The 16386-nt window shown below is 39.1% G+C and overlaps 1 protein-coding gene across 1 annotated transcript in view; it reads right to left on the bottom strand.

Moving 5' to 3' along the window:
• NDUFS4 (NADH:ubiquinone oxidoreductase subunit S4) overlaps positions 1 to 16386 on the bottom strand; it is a 60198-nt gene that overhangs the window by 20811 nt on the left and 23001 nt on the right. The window contains exon 2 of the mRNA XM_073343923.1: positions 8695 to 8773. Within this exon, the coding sequence (XP_073200024.1) occupies positions 8695 to 8773 (79 nt within the window). The remainder of the gene's footprint in view (positions 1 to 8694; positions 8774 to 16386) is intronic.

The raw sequence follows: 16386 nt of genomic DNA, 5'->3' as shown, positions 1-16386 counted from the left end.
TCTCTAATCCACTAGCAAATAGTTATTAATTTAGGCTCACTCCAGAGCCCAGTATCTGGCTCAAATAGTCTCATCAGCTACTAATTAGATGCAGTGGGGATGGGAGGAGATCCTCCCACAAACAGTACAGCCAATCAATCTAGTAGGACAGGGGTTCTCAACCTTTTTCTTTCTGAGGCAACCCCAACATGCTATAACAACTCCATGGCCCAGCTGTGCCATAACAACTGTTTTTTTTGTATATAAAAGCCAGGGCTGCCGTTAGGGGGTAGCAAACATTTTACATCCCTAGATAGAATGGGTAGTATACATCTCCAGCTCTGCCTCCTCTTCCACAGGAAAACTGTACCAATTCAGCTAGCACAAAAGAAATAGATTGGCTTTGTTCTTTGGGCACAATCTTCCTCTCTGAGACAGACAGCAGATCAGTTCTGATAGCCTGCACTTACATACGATAAACATGATGAACTTATACTGACATCAGTGGGAGTTCTGTGCATAAGGTGAGCATAATATCAAAATGTGAGTCACCCTCCAGATTTAGTGAAAAGTTTTGTCTTAATCAAGATAGAATTTAGAACTCTAAGACTGTATGAGTGCAAATATAAAAAGTCATGAAATATGACTGCCCAAAGCCAGACTCTCAGGTTTTCACTGTTTGTACTTTGAGGGAAGGAAAAGTAGAAGTGCTGATTTTCACTTCCTTCTGATCTGACAAAAAGGCAAAGGATTGGTTTCCCAATTTTCTGGCTTTTGCCTATTTTATGTAGCACATTTACACTTTTTGCATTTGTTACCTCAAATTTTCAACTCTAATTAGTTTACATAACCAGGTCTGAAGAGCTGCTCGTGTGATAGAGGCATGTACCCTACACCACAGGTGTGAGGAAAAGGGAAGAAAACTTATGATGCTGACATGGTTATTGGGAGAGCTAGCCTTTAGAGAGAAAGAGAGAGAGAGAGAGTGTGTGTGTGTGTGTATATATATATATATATATATACACATACACACACACACACACAATAGTACCTAGTTTGTTTACAAAACTAAACTAGAGTTATACAGATCATGTGATTCCAGCACTGTGCACACATTCATCTGAGGGACACTTAGGACTAACATTGGAAAAGGATTGGAGGAGGGAAAACTCTCTGCACCCAGTAAGGGGGAAGGTAGATTGAAAATGCATTTTGGTGAGTGGAGTTTCTTTCCTTTCTTCTCTCTGGAACCCTCAATTTACTGGACACAAAAGAATCAGATGTCAACAAACTGGCTGGAGAAAAGAGAGACCAGCCCTCAGTTATTAGTAAGATTTTCCCTGTAAAGCTTTAAGGAAAAGATCTCATAACAAGAAACCAAATGCAGGTAACAGCAAGGCTTCTTCTGCATCCACACTGTTGCTTACATTATGAAAGCACAAACTATTTAATTAAGGCAGCAATTCCCTTAATCTCACTGTTGGAAATAGCACAGGGTTACACAATTAACTATATATATTTTAAAATCCTGGCTGTAGATGTGAATCCATTCTAAATTATTATTTATATTATTGTAGCACCAAGTGGCCCTGGTCATGAACCAACGCTCTATTGTGCTAGGTGCTGTACAAATACAAAATAATACAGACGATAATATTTCTGGGGCAGGGACTAAAGTACAAGACAAGAGACAACAGATGATGCAATACAGACAGATTAAGAGTACAAGGAAATAATGAGATAGTACCAGTCACTATGATAGCCAACAGTCTCAGCACACTAGTGACCTAATGGTTGTCATTTTTTGTAGGTATCACAACAAAAGAGAATTTAGAGGAAGGATTTAAAGGTGAACAATGATGTAGTTTTGCAGATTAGAGGCAGTATAGGAGAAAGCACAAAGGACTAAAAGATTACCTTAAATTTTTGTATCCAGATACTGCTACCTAAGCAATCTACGTTAAAAGCATTCTGAAAATCCACATGCAGCATGTCCACTGTATCCCTATTGTAAAATGCAGTAGTATTGCTCAGAGAATTTCCAGTTAAGTAAGATTTCCTCTTCTTGAAAGTATAGTAAGTCTATATTTAATAAAGCTGCAATTTGCCAAAATGTTTCTCCTTTCAATTCACAAAAATAGCTTCTAAGACAAACTCCAGAAATATCACACTGATTTGCCTCTAACTTTGCAGTATATTCATGCTTTGTTTTCAAGGAGAAGTTATACCACCACACATTTTTTAGTTTTGTTGGATCTGCTGGAAAATGATCCAAACTTTTAAGGGTGTGCTAAAACTCTTATTGCTGTATCCTTTATATTACAGCATTGTAGACAACAGGAGACATTTGAAAAAGTCTAACTTTTCAAGATCATTTTCCACATATGGGTACCTATTTCTATTTTGTGCTGCAGTGTCACCCCTGTTTAATATACGCCATACTATGTCTTCTTCAATCAAACCCAAATTAGTTTCACTACTTTCCAAGCCTAGGCAAGACAGACAGATGAAGGAAGGTAAACTGGTTACAAGCTGACAAGGCTAAATGATGCTTGCTGGTAGGGCAAGCTTCTAGAGAAGTGGACTGGGATGGTTTCTACAATTGATTACTGAAAGTATATTCATGCCTTTTGCCAAAATGGCTCTCATGCTAGGAATCCTATTGATCCATAAATAATCCTGGATTCTCAGATAGTAAAAATCACTACGGGCCATCATTACCACCTATGGATAGCCAACAGGTTGCCACTATGACTCCCCTTTGATGTAGTCTTCCATCTGTTACTTCAAGGCTGGATTGTTGTAATGTGCTGTACTCTTGAAGACCTCTTAAAAGTTGCAGCAGGTGAGGTATGCAACTGTCTGCTTCCTGATTGGCGTGAGTGCTTACATTTTTGCACTAGCTTCCCATACACTTACACGTACAATTACTTCAAATGCCAGTTCTCTGAAATCCTGTCTACAGAAGGAAGCTGACCCATTGTTGACAGTTTTCAGTAACAAGTTCTCTTAACTGATTCAAGAAAACAGCTTAACTGATAATACAGACATAGTTGCTGAAATATCAATAGCATGGCCACATACAGGATTTTGTCACTACAAGCAACACTGCAAGTAGCTCGTCATGCTTGTAACACACCTCATTGTCTATGTACAAAAAAGAAAAAAAATGCAAAGAGCGTTCACAGCGCAATTGCACTTGTAAGCAAGGCTTCGCACGGCTCTATCCCACAGCAGGTCACTGTGCTCCATCACAGTGCTAATATAAACAGAAAGCATTTGTGTAGCACCTGTAGCCCATCAAGCAAAGACTCTTGCCATGTCTCCTGTATTTTTACTTCTTATTTTGTGTGCTACTGTAACTTATGTATAGTTATGAGTTTTCTCTTTAAAGATATAAAGCATGCAATATTATGGATTTTCTTTTCTAAAAATATTTTATGCAATACTGATGTCAACCAGTCTTATCCATTGAAAAAAGCTTTATGAAAATTTTGGTACAGCACCTCTTCAACTGTGGACAGCTACTTTCACAGAACTGTGCTTTGCTGGAAACTATGCAATAGGTACTCAGTGTACAATGGTAGTGTGCCAAATGCAAGGCCTGCTTGGGGCAGACACACTAAACAGGCTTACAATAGTATAAATGAAGCTTGTAAGTTGCAATAGTGGAATTTTTTAGTTTATGCAATACTAATCATACTTTCTGCAATGATGCTCAAACTATGTTGTCCCATCTACATTTGTAGTTACATTGTTTTAAGCATTGCTTGCGGGAGATCCATTGCTAAAAGACCTTGTCAGTAACAGCCCAGGGTCTCAGAACCCTTCTCACGCTGCCATTTATCCTAGCAGTTCAGAACAGACGGAATGCCCTTCCTGTAAGCTTATTGGGTAAAACGCCAGGCCTTTGGAATTAAACCCTGCTGGTGATCCAACAGAGCCTGAGTTTGACAAGAGATTCAGGATATGATGCAACACCCATGATTTTGTTTAGCTTTGTTCATTTTTTGTTTTGTTTTGGCTATTCATTGAAGATACCTTAACATCTACACAGGAAATGAAAATGATAATCATGACAGGGGTATTAGAGCATCATCACTTCTTGACGGTTATAGTGAATCACAAACTAAATGTGTGTCAAAATGTAATACTATTGCAAAAAAAGTGAACATCATTCTGAACTGTATTAGCAGGAGTGTTATAATCAAAATACGTGACATAATTCTTCCACTCTACTCAGCACTCATAAGACCTCAACTGGAGTACTGTATCCAGTTCTGGGAACCACACTTTGGGATGTGGACAAATTGGAGAAAGAGCAACAAAAATGATTAAAGTACTAGAAAACATGACCTACGAGTAGGGCCCTATCAAATTCATGGCCATGAAAAAAAACAAAACAAACAAACAAAAAACCATCACGGATCGTGAAATCTCGTCTTTTGTGTACTTTTACCCTATACTATACAGATTTCACGGAGGAGACCTGTGTTTCTCAAACTGGGGGTCCCGACCCTAAAGGGGGTTGCAGGAAGTCGCAAAGTTATTGTAGGTTTCAGAGTAACAGCCGTGTTAGTCTGCATTCGCAAAAAGAAAAGGAGTATTTGTGGCACCTTAGAGACTAACCAATTTATTTGAGCATAAGTTTTCGTGAGCTACAGCTCACTTCATCGGATGCATACTGTGGAAAGTGTAGAAGATCTTTTTATATACACACAAAGCATGAAAAAAATACCTCCCCCACCCCACTCTCCTGCTGGTAATAGCTTATCTAAAGTGACCACTCTCCTTACAATGTGTATGATAATCAAGGTGGGCCATTTCCAGCACAAACCCAGGGTTTAACAAGAACGTCGGGGTGGGGTGGGGGGCGGTGGAGGGGTGTGTGTGTGTGTGTGTAGGAAAAAACAAGGAGAGTGGTCACTTTAGATAAGCTATTACCAACAGGAGAGTGGGTTTGTGTGTGTGGGGGGGGAGGGGAACCTGGATTTGTGCTGGAAATGACCCAACTTGATTATCATACACATTGTAAGGAGAGTGATCACTTTAGATAAGCTATTACCAGCAGGAGAGTGGGGTGGGGGGAGGTATTTTTTCATGCTTTGTGTGTATAAAAAGATCTTCTACACTTTCCACAGTATGCATCCGATGAAGTGAGCTGTAGCTTACGAAAGCTTATGCTCAAATAAATTGGTTAGTCTCTAAGGTGCCACAAGTACTCCTTTTCTTTTTGCAAAGTTATTGTAGGAAGGTCATAGTATTGCCAACCTTATTTCAGCACTGCCTTCAGAGTTGGGTGGTCGGAGAGTGGCAGCTGCTGGCTAAATGCCCAGCTCTGAAGGCAGCACCCGGCCAGCAGCAGCGCAGAAGTAATGGTATGGTATTTCCATCCTGCCATCCTTACTCCGCACTGCTGCTGGTAGCAGGACTACCTTCAGAGCTGGGCTCCCAGCCACCAGTCCTTGCTCTCTGGCTGCCCAGCTATGAAGGGAGCACAGCCACCAGCAGCAGCGCAGAAGTAAGGGTGGCAATACTGAAACACCCCACCACCCTCCTTTTGGGTCCTGACCCCTATAATTACCTTTTTCCTACTAGACATTGTCATATATGCAACTGATCTACTGAGAAAGATGTGTCAGATGTAGGGAATGTGGTTGTGACAACGCGGTTCTTATTTTTTTAATGGTTTGCATGCAGAGCGCGTGGGACTCGGTTTCTCTATGTGCTGCTTGTTTAACAAGGTGGTGGGAGAGGGGGTTTGCTGTTGCAGAGAACCAGCGATGACCTCGTCTAGCAGTTGGGACCCTGGACAACAGCCTGGAGATTGGGTATTCTAGTGACTGGTCACTAGGAGGCCCACCCCAGCTTGGAAGTCAGCTGGTTCAGGTCAGTGGGAGGACAATGGGCTGAGGAGAGAGGGCCCCGTGATCTGACCAGATGGTTCCAGCCATCTGGGGGAACAAAGGATAGAAGAGAGAAGGCCCAGGTGGCCTGTTTATTTGGGACCAAAGACAAAAGGACACAGGAGGGACTGTTGGGGGAGGTAATATAGGATGGTCAGTTAGAAGGAGGGGGCTTCTGGACTGGGGAGAGAGAGCAACCAGCGCCTACCAGGATGGAGGGAAGACCTATCTGAACTGTGTTGAGGGTTGCTAGGACCGAGGGCCCTGAGAACTTCCTGTGCTGTGTTCAGTAAACGCTTGTTTTACGCTGGCTGAGAATCACTGCAGCCTAGAAATAGGGGTTGCATTATTCCCTCTGGGTGTGGAGGTCTTGGGGGTCCAAGTCCAAGTGAGTGGACTTCCTGAGGGGTCCCACGGCAAGAGACTGGTGTGCTGAAGGTTCAGTGAGGTATGGTTCCAGGAGGCACTGAAGCACAGGGTTTAACCCCTGGAGAGAGAGCGCGAACCCCCGAGAAGGGCTGTCACACTGAAGGGGGTTCCTCCCAGGGACCGTACAGAGCCGAGAGAGAGCATGAGTCCTGTGAGTCTGGGACAATCATTATGATAAAATTAGAGGTGGGGTGGGGGTGGGGAAGGGTTCAATTCATATTGCACAGTATGGTTTAATGAGCTCTGATAAGATGATGTCTACACATGCAGCAAATATGACACTTTTCCAGGGGAGGAAAAAGTATCAATTTCTGGAATGTAATTTAACTATATAATTATGCATAGATACAGTGTGGTTTCATTATGCGTAACACCAGTTTTTGAAAAAATGAACAGAAAATTTATTAAAGTCTCTGAAAAGTGATTTGCTGCTAAATAAGGGATTTAATCCAAATTTATAACTGAGTTAATGTACAATTTAATAAAAATGAATTTATATCAACAACCAAAATCAAGTTATTTACATAGCAAACTAATCTACATCAGACATTCACTTGAAAGCTCTCCTCATTTATAAACATGAACTGTTACAGGCCTGTTATTTTTATTCAGGTGTGTTTTTCTGAAATGGTTTCTACACTGACTCCATTACAAACAAATCTAATTATTGACTGTACTCAAGTCTACAGACACAATAGTTGAAAAGATTCATAGTATTACAAAAATTATTCTCAAGCCCTGTATGAGCACAAAAGAAAAAAATTCCAGTAAGATCCACAAATAAATTGCAAATAAATAATATATTTGGTTAGACGTATTACCACAGTACTGAGAAGAACTGGACAAAATGAAAATTTAACCATCTTATTTACTATTTAAAGGGCTGCCAGATTAATATTGTACTTACAGAATTAATCAGGGATTGCATTATCAAATTTTAAAGTATTGTACATAATATCAAAAAATCCACAAAAATGTACAAATTGAAGTTGACCCTTTTGTAGCCAGGATACATGTAACTATAACATAAATTACCACTCCAGTTAAACCTTTAGATTAGGGAACAGTGCTACAATAATTATATGAAATGCAATTCATAAATAATTATTAAATCTAGGAAAAACTTGAACATGAGTATTTAGGCAGCATCCAGTGACTTTTTATCCATATACTGAAAACTGAACTATTGTATTTAAGTTTCTATACATAAAATGGCACATGCTGCACCACAAGTTACACATTTGTCCAACTGAATAACCACATCTGCCAAAATAGAGGAAAAAAATCTTAACACGAAGTTTATGAACTAGAACTATGTTTATTGTTTTTGAAAATGAGATTCAGATAAAATGATTAAGGGTACTGTACTGTATTTACAAAGAATCTGAGCAGTTACCTGTTGACATAGACAAGGAAAGCATGACCCATATTTATATTATGGAAACTATGGGAAATAAAAAGTTTTAAAAAGATGTTAAACTATTTGAATTAATTTTAACAAGTCAGTTTGAAAGCTTTAGATGTCTCAATACTGAAGTTACTATTACACATTTTCAATTTAGATGATAAAAAAATTCAAGTATTTCTTTTTATTCCCAAGAAATTAAGATGCTTTTTTGTATGCCTGAAGATAAGTAAAATATGAACTATCTATTATGGGATTTTTTTAAAAAATTAAGATTCAAAAGTGGTAAGAAAGCCAATGAAAAACAAGTTTTTGCTATGACACATTCCCACCAGAAGTCCTGGAAGTCCTACAAAACTTATGCTATTTTATATTGTAAGCATAAGTATCAGGTTACATCTAAAGTAACGGACCACACATTGCAAAATTTATGAAGAGAAGGTTGCCAAAATTCTAATCTGCTACTGATTAGGAGAAGAATGCTATGCATTTGTTCCTAGTTGTAATCTAACCCTCATGCATATTCAAAAGCCAAGTATAGGTACAAAGTAACACTAACTTTGCGTGGTTCTTTAGACTTTATTTCTTCATCACTGTGGAACCCAGTAAAGTTCATTTTAGGAAGCAGTGGCAAATTCTGTGTGATTTCACTAAAAGGGCAAATGTATGGCTTTCAAAAATAGCACTTTCATTACAAAACTAGAGTTCTTACTGCTTCTTGACCACAAAATAGTAATACCAAGGTAGTTTCATAATTTTATATTGTTTAAGATGTGTAACCATGAATTTCTTTCACATACAGATTTCCTTATGGCTCAATAATATTACCACTTTAAAACATATGAGAGATTTTTGCTTTGTAGTTTACATTTATATGGCTTTCCTACAAGAGCATGGAACATCATACTGAATGCCTATTGTGCAGAAATAACCCTGAAGGCAGTATCATAGCAGTGTGCAGTAGAAAACCCTTACCAATTTTTCATCAACTGTGATGAGTTGCGTGTCTTGAGCTTGGTCCTGTGCCAGCCGCCATGTGGAAGTGCTCAGTGACCTGCAGTGCAAGATGTGAAGTTAAAAAATGATTCATGCAATGAGAAAATAGAGGCAGACAAATCTTACATAAACAAGTTACTTTATCAATATCCATCTTGTAAAAAAAATGGAAGAGGGAGAGATGAGGGCACAAAAATCCTTTTTCTCCCCAATTAGTTCTGTCTGCTGAGTTTTTGGCAGACTCCCACTTAGGAGTTCACAACAGGCTGCACTTTATGTCAGCCTACAGGCTCTCTGTCACAGAGAGACTGCCAGTGGCAAGGACTGTACTGCTCTATATGAACGTACAGTAGTTGGTTTGTCACGAACAGAAAAAAAAAACCCACAAAGCTGATGCAAGTATTCAGGAACTCTGATCCCTAAATGATGGCATCAGAGGAAAACAATCTTAATTCTATCCCAATGGCGTAAGCTACAGTTGTACCGTTTAATAACAGGATATTAAACAAACTCACTCCTCTTAACTGATCATTCAGATACAAATTCTGTCTTTATGACTAGGTACAACTCATTTTGATTCATTTCTACCTCAATTGTTGATCTGGTTAGTAACTTCCAAACATTTTGGTTCATCTTTTAGCATAGTTAGTAAAACCCATAACATTAAGTATGGGCAGAACTATGAAGCCAATCCTGCTCCCAGTTAATTCAGTGATGGTTTTGCCATTAATTTTCATTAAGTCATTGGGAGCAGAATTGGGACCTACAAAAGCAGTTGGTCCCTTGGCAAAACAGAACAGCAAGTGAAAGAGCAGTTTTCTCTGCTAACTCAGTGTGTTTCATGTTTAATTCAGGTTACTTTAAACAAATGATGCATTAAAGTGCGAGAATATATAAGAACAAAAAAAGAGAGTGGACCAGGCTACTGTAGTTTTTGACTGTCTTTCAGAGGTTATATAATTCAGAAAGCTAGATGTACTTCATAATGCAAATGAAATTTATGAGATTTGTGTTTATGAGGTGCCATGCTGATGATTTATTGCCATCTCTTTTAACACTACATTATACAATTTTTGAAAACCAACCATATGATATGAATACTTTCTGAAATCCAACTTTTTCAGGAACAGAATGACAGTATGTTCAGAATTTTTTTTTTTAAATACTATCTAAGCCAAAAATAAAAGCCAACAACTATGTACATTTGTTTAGTAGGCTACAATACGAAATACAGTTTAAGACCTATGAGTTTGCATACAAGCATTCAAGAACAAATTTGAAAAGCATGTCTTATAATGATGTACTGTGCTCTGAAGGGATAGAGTCCAAATGGCTGTTATAAATTCATCTATTCCCAAAATTTAGTAATAAACCAACTTTACTGCATTTTGCAACATCAACTAAATTCATTTCCCCATTTTAGAGAAAACAGTCCAATTGACATTTAAAGTGACTGAAAAAGTTATTTTAACAATGCTGACAAAGTTCTAGTTATTACTGCTTGGACAAGTTTAAGATCACTAAGCACAGGTCAAGCCACAACTATTTGATGCAAAGTTATAATTGGAATTAGTAGGATCCAACTCCATTTGTCCAGGAAAACAATAACATTCCAAGAGGTTATGTTACTATTATTTCAAGTTCAATGCAATTCTACTTCAGTTGTGTATTCCCATTGGTCTATGTTATGTAATGTGCATTAATGCAGTTCATATTTAACTATATGAAATTTGATTTGCCAAAAAAGCAGTTTGCCATCAATTACAAAACAAATTCTCTTTTATTATTTTTACTTTTTCATGATAATGCAGCCTTCTTAAGTACAAAAATTCTTGCATCATCCCACTTGACCACATGAACTCATCATTCTTGCTTGAGCTGACAGATTTCCTCTGTGGCGGCACTGGAATAATAGAGACCAATTGTTCTGGGTGACTTCAGCATAAATGCAGATGAACCACCTTCTTAATAAGCTTAAGATCTCTTGGCTATCATGACAGCTGTGTGTCTCTCAGGTAGCTTTTGGCTCAATGCTAGCAGGTGGCTGAACTCTAGATCTTGTTTTTGGGACTGACATTGGAGGTGGTGGGGTGAGAGAAAGGGTATATGCCCTGGCAGACTGACCATTATCCACCTCTGTTTTGTTGGTTGAAGCACTCACTTCTGTCAAGCTTCTTTGATAGTCTGACCTTGCAGGCTTACTGGACTGCCTTTCATAATGTGCCTAGCCAAATGATGTTCTGATTATCACTGGGGCTCCTAGATACTACTGCAGTACAAATAAATTATAATCCACTGGGTTTCAGAGGGTTCAAAGGAAATTGGCAGGCTAGTAAAAGCAATGGCTTACTGGGACTTTTTAATGATATATCATCCTTTACCCATGAACACAACCTTCTCTGGTTCCATCTTACACAATAGTTTTTTTGTTTTGTTTTTTCAGATGAAGCAGAAAGAATTATGGGTGGAGCACTGGTGGGAGAAGTCTTGTTCCAAATAGGAATAACTGAAACAAAAGAACTTATATGGATATCTTCACCTTCACTAGAACACCTACCAAAGTATCAATCAGCAGAACAGTCCAGGAGGGTGAACCCCCAAGGTTAAATCAGAGCTGTTTAAATCCAGAAAGTTAAGGAATTTTCAAGCTATTTTAACAATAAGATCACATGAATCAGACTGATCTGTTTGTCTGCATGGTAGGAAAGGTACGCCTGGAAGAAGGTGGGCAGTGTCAGTACACAGCCTGGGTTTCAACTATTGCTGCTTCCTGAGGTTATTGGAGCGCTAGGGATGTGCAGACTATGACATGAAAGTCAGATCCAGGTCTCTCTTGGCTGGTGAAGGACAGTGGGGAGATAAAACCATAACTGGAACAGATTTTTTACGACTCCCTGCAGAAGAGCAAGATATCAACTCTGCTTAAAAGGCTAGCTGACCTTTGCTCAAGAAACCATTTCGATGCTGACAACAGTTCAATTTCACTCGGTCTTGAAACTGCCATACCAGGGGAAGATTCAAATAGTTTAGCAAGGCAACTACAACATTGTCTGTGGTCCTCCAATCTCTGATCCCACACAGCTGGGTCTTCAAATGTGGTATAGTACACAGAAGACCATGGTTTTTTTGGTGGACGATCATCTTACGGTGATGAAGATCATACACCCATGGCAAATTTTGAGGTGTATCAGCCAGTTTTTATTATCAACTGGCCATGAAGTGCAGATGATACACCTGTGGACACTGCAGATGTAGATTAGTTACTGAAGTTTCTCAGTTCTGTTCCTTCTGAAAGATACTAGGAGGAGTCTGTGATGGGTTCCCCCTGGGAACTGGGGTACCACTGAGCCCTCTGACCCACCAGCCTGGACTCCTTAGACTGTACTGCTATGACAAGCTACAGACCTGCTCCTGGTCTTACACTTCCACCAGCGTACACAAAGGTAGGGACACACCCAGCTGCAGTTACATGCAGGCTCTCTGACTAGCCACTGCACAACCCAACGAACAGTAGAAAGGCTAAAGCCAGGGTAACTAAGCTCCCCAGGAACACAGCCCCTCTGGAGCATAAACCCAAAATTATACTGTCTTGCGCTGCACCAAGGAACTGTATGGTGTAAGCTCAGAGAGTCCCCACCCCCGAATCTGGAGAGGAATATGCAACAGCTTCTCTGAGCTAAGATTCCCAAGCACTTCACTCCAACTCACTGGTTTAGATAAAGCAAAAACAAGTTTATTAGCTACAAAAGATAGATTTTAATTGATTATAAGTGATAGCAAACAGATCAAAGCAGATTACCTAGTGAAAACACACAAACTAAGTCTAAGATACTAGAAAGATAGGATATGAATTAGCAAATTCTCACCCTGACTGATGATACAAGCAGGCTGCAGATTCTTAAGGGACAAACTGCACTTGCTTTCCAGCTTTGAATCCCCAGGTCTTTCATACACAGGCTAGAAATCCCTTTAGCCTGGGTCCAGCACTTCCTTCAGTTCAGTCCTTGTTCTCAAGTGTTTCCAGGAGTCTTCTTGTGTGGGGAGTGATATTTCTCCCTGCCTTATATAGCTTTAGCATATGGTGGGAACACTGTTTCAAAACTTGATTCCCAGACCGGTTTGTGGAAAAATACTGACATCCCAAGATGGAGTCCAGAGACATGTGGTCTGATCACATGACCTTGCATATCTTGCTGAGTTATAGCAGCCATTACTTACATGCTGTCTAGAACATTCACAGGAATGTTAAGTTCTTCCAGGGTCCATTGTCTTTGTCTTCTTCACTGTTGTACCAGAAAGGCTAGTTGTGGGTGTCACCCAGAGTAAGCATGATTGAAATGCAGCTATATTGTCAATATTCCTAATTTTAGATACAAAAATGATACATGCATACAAATAGGATAATCATAACTTCCAATGAAACCTCACATGACCTATCTTGTACAAAATGCATCATAATTATACCATAATCATATCATATCACTGTGAGGAATATGGGGTGTAGTGTCACAGAGCTTTCAGCAATTACTTGTCTGTTCAAATGCTCCCATCTATTAGATCAGAAAGGAACTGTACAGGAGTTGGAGGACAATTTTGTGGCCAATAGAGTGCTGCCCACAGAGCACTCCTGAGGAGCAAAAGAAAAATAATTTTGAATAAAAATTCATTAAAGAGAAAAAACAGCAAAATGTTTAACTGAACTAGCTGTACCTGCTAGAAACAGAAGTACTGAGTGTGTTCAAACAACCCTATGTGGTGAAAATATTACAAGTCCTTTGTTTATTTTTGTGTTCAACAACTGTGAGAAGGAATTATACCCACTGCTTGGGCTGGTGTACAGGAAAAGAAGTTGAAAGACCAATGAAAACCCATGAACTCAGTATTCATTTTATTTTAATCTTTGATTTTAATATAACTTTTTACTTCACTATAATAAGACATGCATACTAGTCTAGGTATCCTTTGGCTTAGATAAATAATTCTTTCAATGCAGATAGCATTTTGATCATAAAGCACTAGTAGAAATCTGTTGTTCTTGAGCTCAGTGGATAACCAAGACTTAAACTGAAGTTTTAATTTAAAAAGGTGGTTCTTAAAATGGCATAATGGACGCCGATGTTTATTCTTTTAATTTGCCTATCAAATATTCTCAAGTTTCTTTTACACTACTACAATTTTTCCACATTTACAATATATTGTTAATGTGTTCACTTTATCTTATATCTTTATAATTTCCACGTTAGTTTCTTTACTCTTTCAGAGATGTTACAAATTTAGTGCCAAACGACATTTGATCATGAATTTTCACCAAATTGTTCAGAGCCAATCCAATTCCTTGTTTTTAAGTTTGCGTTTAGGAAATTATGAGTAGTTAAACGGTCTTGGAATTTCTCAGGATTTTTCCTCTCTGAAAAATTCAGAGACACACCCAATCATTTTTTATTTGTGTAGGTAAATAAAGACTTTAAAAAAGGGACAGATAGATCACCAGTGCATTAAGTTAAAAAGGAGTGGCTGGCACTGGCCAAGCTAACAAAGCTTCATGGCCCTCCCTGAAAAGTACCTACCCAGGGAGAAGATCTCTCATAGTAGAGGGCTCTTTAATCTAGCAGAAAAACATATATGAGATTGAATGGCTGGAAGTTGAAACTACACAAATTCAAACTTGCATTATGGCATAAGATTTCATCAGTGAGAATAATCAATCATTCAATCAGCGAGGGTAATCCACATCAAGGAATGTGGTGAATTCTCCATTACTTGAAGTCTTTAAATTAAGATTGGATCTCTAAGAGATCTCCTCTAATACAACTACATGCTATTACATTTGATGCAGGAATTACTAGGGGGAAAGGAGGGCAGGAAACTGATAGCTTGTGTTACGTGGGAGGTCAGACTATATGATCACAATAGTCTTTTATGACCTTACAAATCTTTGATAAAAGGATGACGCAAAAAAAAAAAATCCAATGAGCCCTGTTTACCTCTGTTGTAGACATAGCTGATGAATCTTCAGGGTGTTTTCACTCAGAACTAATGGCAGATCAACCTGCAAAACTTCTAGTGTTTGAGGATTTATATTGCCTGGAGTTCAACATTTTTTTTCTTTTCTAGACTATAAACCAAACGTAAGCCAAATTAAACATATTCCAAGTTTATTCCTCACAGGTAGAAAGGTTGTCAGTTACTGCAGGGGACTATTCCCCACAACTACGTTATTTGTATTCAACATCCAAACCTTTTGACACAGTTTACTTACGTTTGGCTGATGTTAGTTAGAGAAAAGTGTGCAAGGACAATTCCACGAGGTCCAGAAACTATGAACTCTGAGCACAGAAGAGTGCTACTGGAACTACTCATTACTTTTCTTCAGGAATGGAAGGAGTAAAATAGGCCTACTGACTAATTTTGAAATAGTATATTCAGAGCCACTGTCTCCTGGCTCCTAGTGGGTCAGGAATAAACTCATTTCAGTCTGCTTACAAAAAGATCCCGGTTTTGCTATGGACAAAAAGACTCCACTGAGTTCACCTCTTGTCTACTTATCCAGTTGTGCTGTGCTGATTTTTGCTATGCTGACACCAAGAACAGTTTACACTTGTTTGTTTCTACAGGCCATCACTCTAGTTCTGTCCATCGTAGTGGACAGTTTGAAGTTACACCTGTTTTGGTAAGGGCAAGAAGAGCTAGTCAAATAGCTTGGTTCTCTAGCCAGGTTCTGGTTCTTTTCATTACTATCTTCCCTGTACTAAGGAGCTACAGCCAAACAGACTGGCAATCATAGCGATCATAAGCCCATATGTTTCCTCAATCAGATGACCTCTTTGAATCTGTTCTTGCTTGCTACCAGGCTAGGGAAGAGTCTGGGAGCTCTCTATAGGAAATGGGGTTGAAAATAAGCATCCAAGAGGGACTTGGTATTGTTTTTGATTCTACAGTATTTGATAATTTGAGTAGGAGTAACTTGACTATTCAAAGTTCACAATCATCGCAACAAATTTTGGTCAGATTTTCAAAGGTGTCAAATACCAAAAAATCTCACTGAAATGATCTCACAGAGTGCTACTTGTACTCAAAGTCAGCAGCTTCAAAAATTTCTCCCCCTTTCAACCTTTCATTATCCTCAGGTTCATTAACCTCAAAATACAAGCACATCTCAGACTTCCTCATAAAAACAAACAAAAAAGCAAAGCACAGTCTTGACTCTGCATGCCTCTGCTACACCATCTCCCTTTCCTACTTCACTTCCAAAGTAACAAAACATGCCATCTAAAGACACTGCTTTGAGTTCCCCTTTTCGAGTTCCATCTTTCATCGCCACTGAAACTGCTCTCACTCAATTCTTGGATGCACTTCTTGGCCAAAACTCTACTCTGCTCCATCCATATGTTTCTTGACCTGTTGGTGGCTTTTGATTCTTTCAACCAGTCCCTGCATCTTTAAAAATCATGCCCTCTGTTGGTTTTTTTGGCTTCATCCTTGCATGGTTTTTCCTTCCCTCTCCTATTGATCTTTCGGTGTCTCTTTTGGCAGGTCATCTGCCTTCCCCCCTTTCTCCTTGAGTGGCATTGTCCAAGATATGGTCCTTGTCCTCACACCATCCCACCCTAATTTTTGTGTTTATCTACCTGGTGCAGGGACAATCTTTGTGTCACTTGTTTGTACAGTGCA

This window comes from Lepidochelys kempii, chromosome 5 (genome assembly GCF_965140265.1).
Source record: "Lepidochelys kempii isolate rLepKem1 chromosome 5, rLepKem1.hap2, whole genome shotgun sequence".
Taxonomy (NCBI): Eukaryota; Metazoa; Chordata; order Testudines; family Cheloniidae; genus Lepidochelys; species Lepidochelys kempii.
This window is presented reverse-complemented; position numbering and strand designations above follow the sequence as displayed.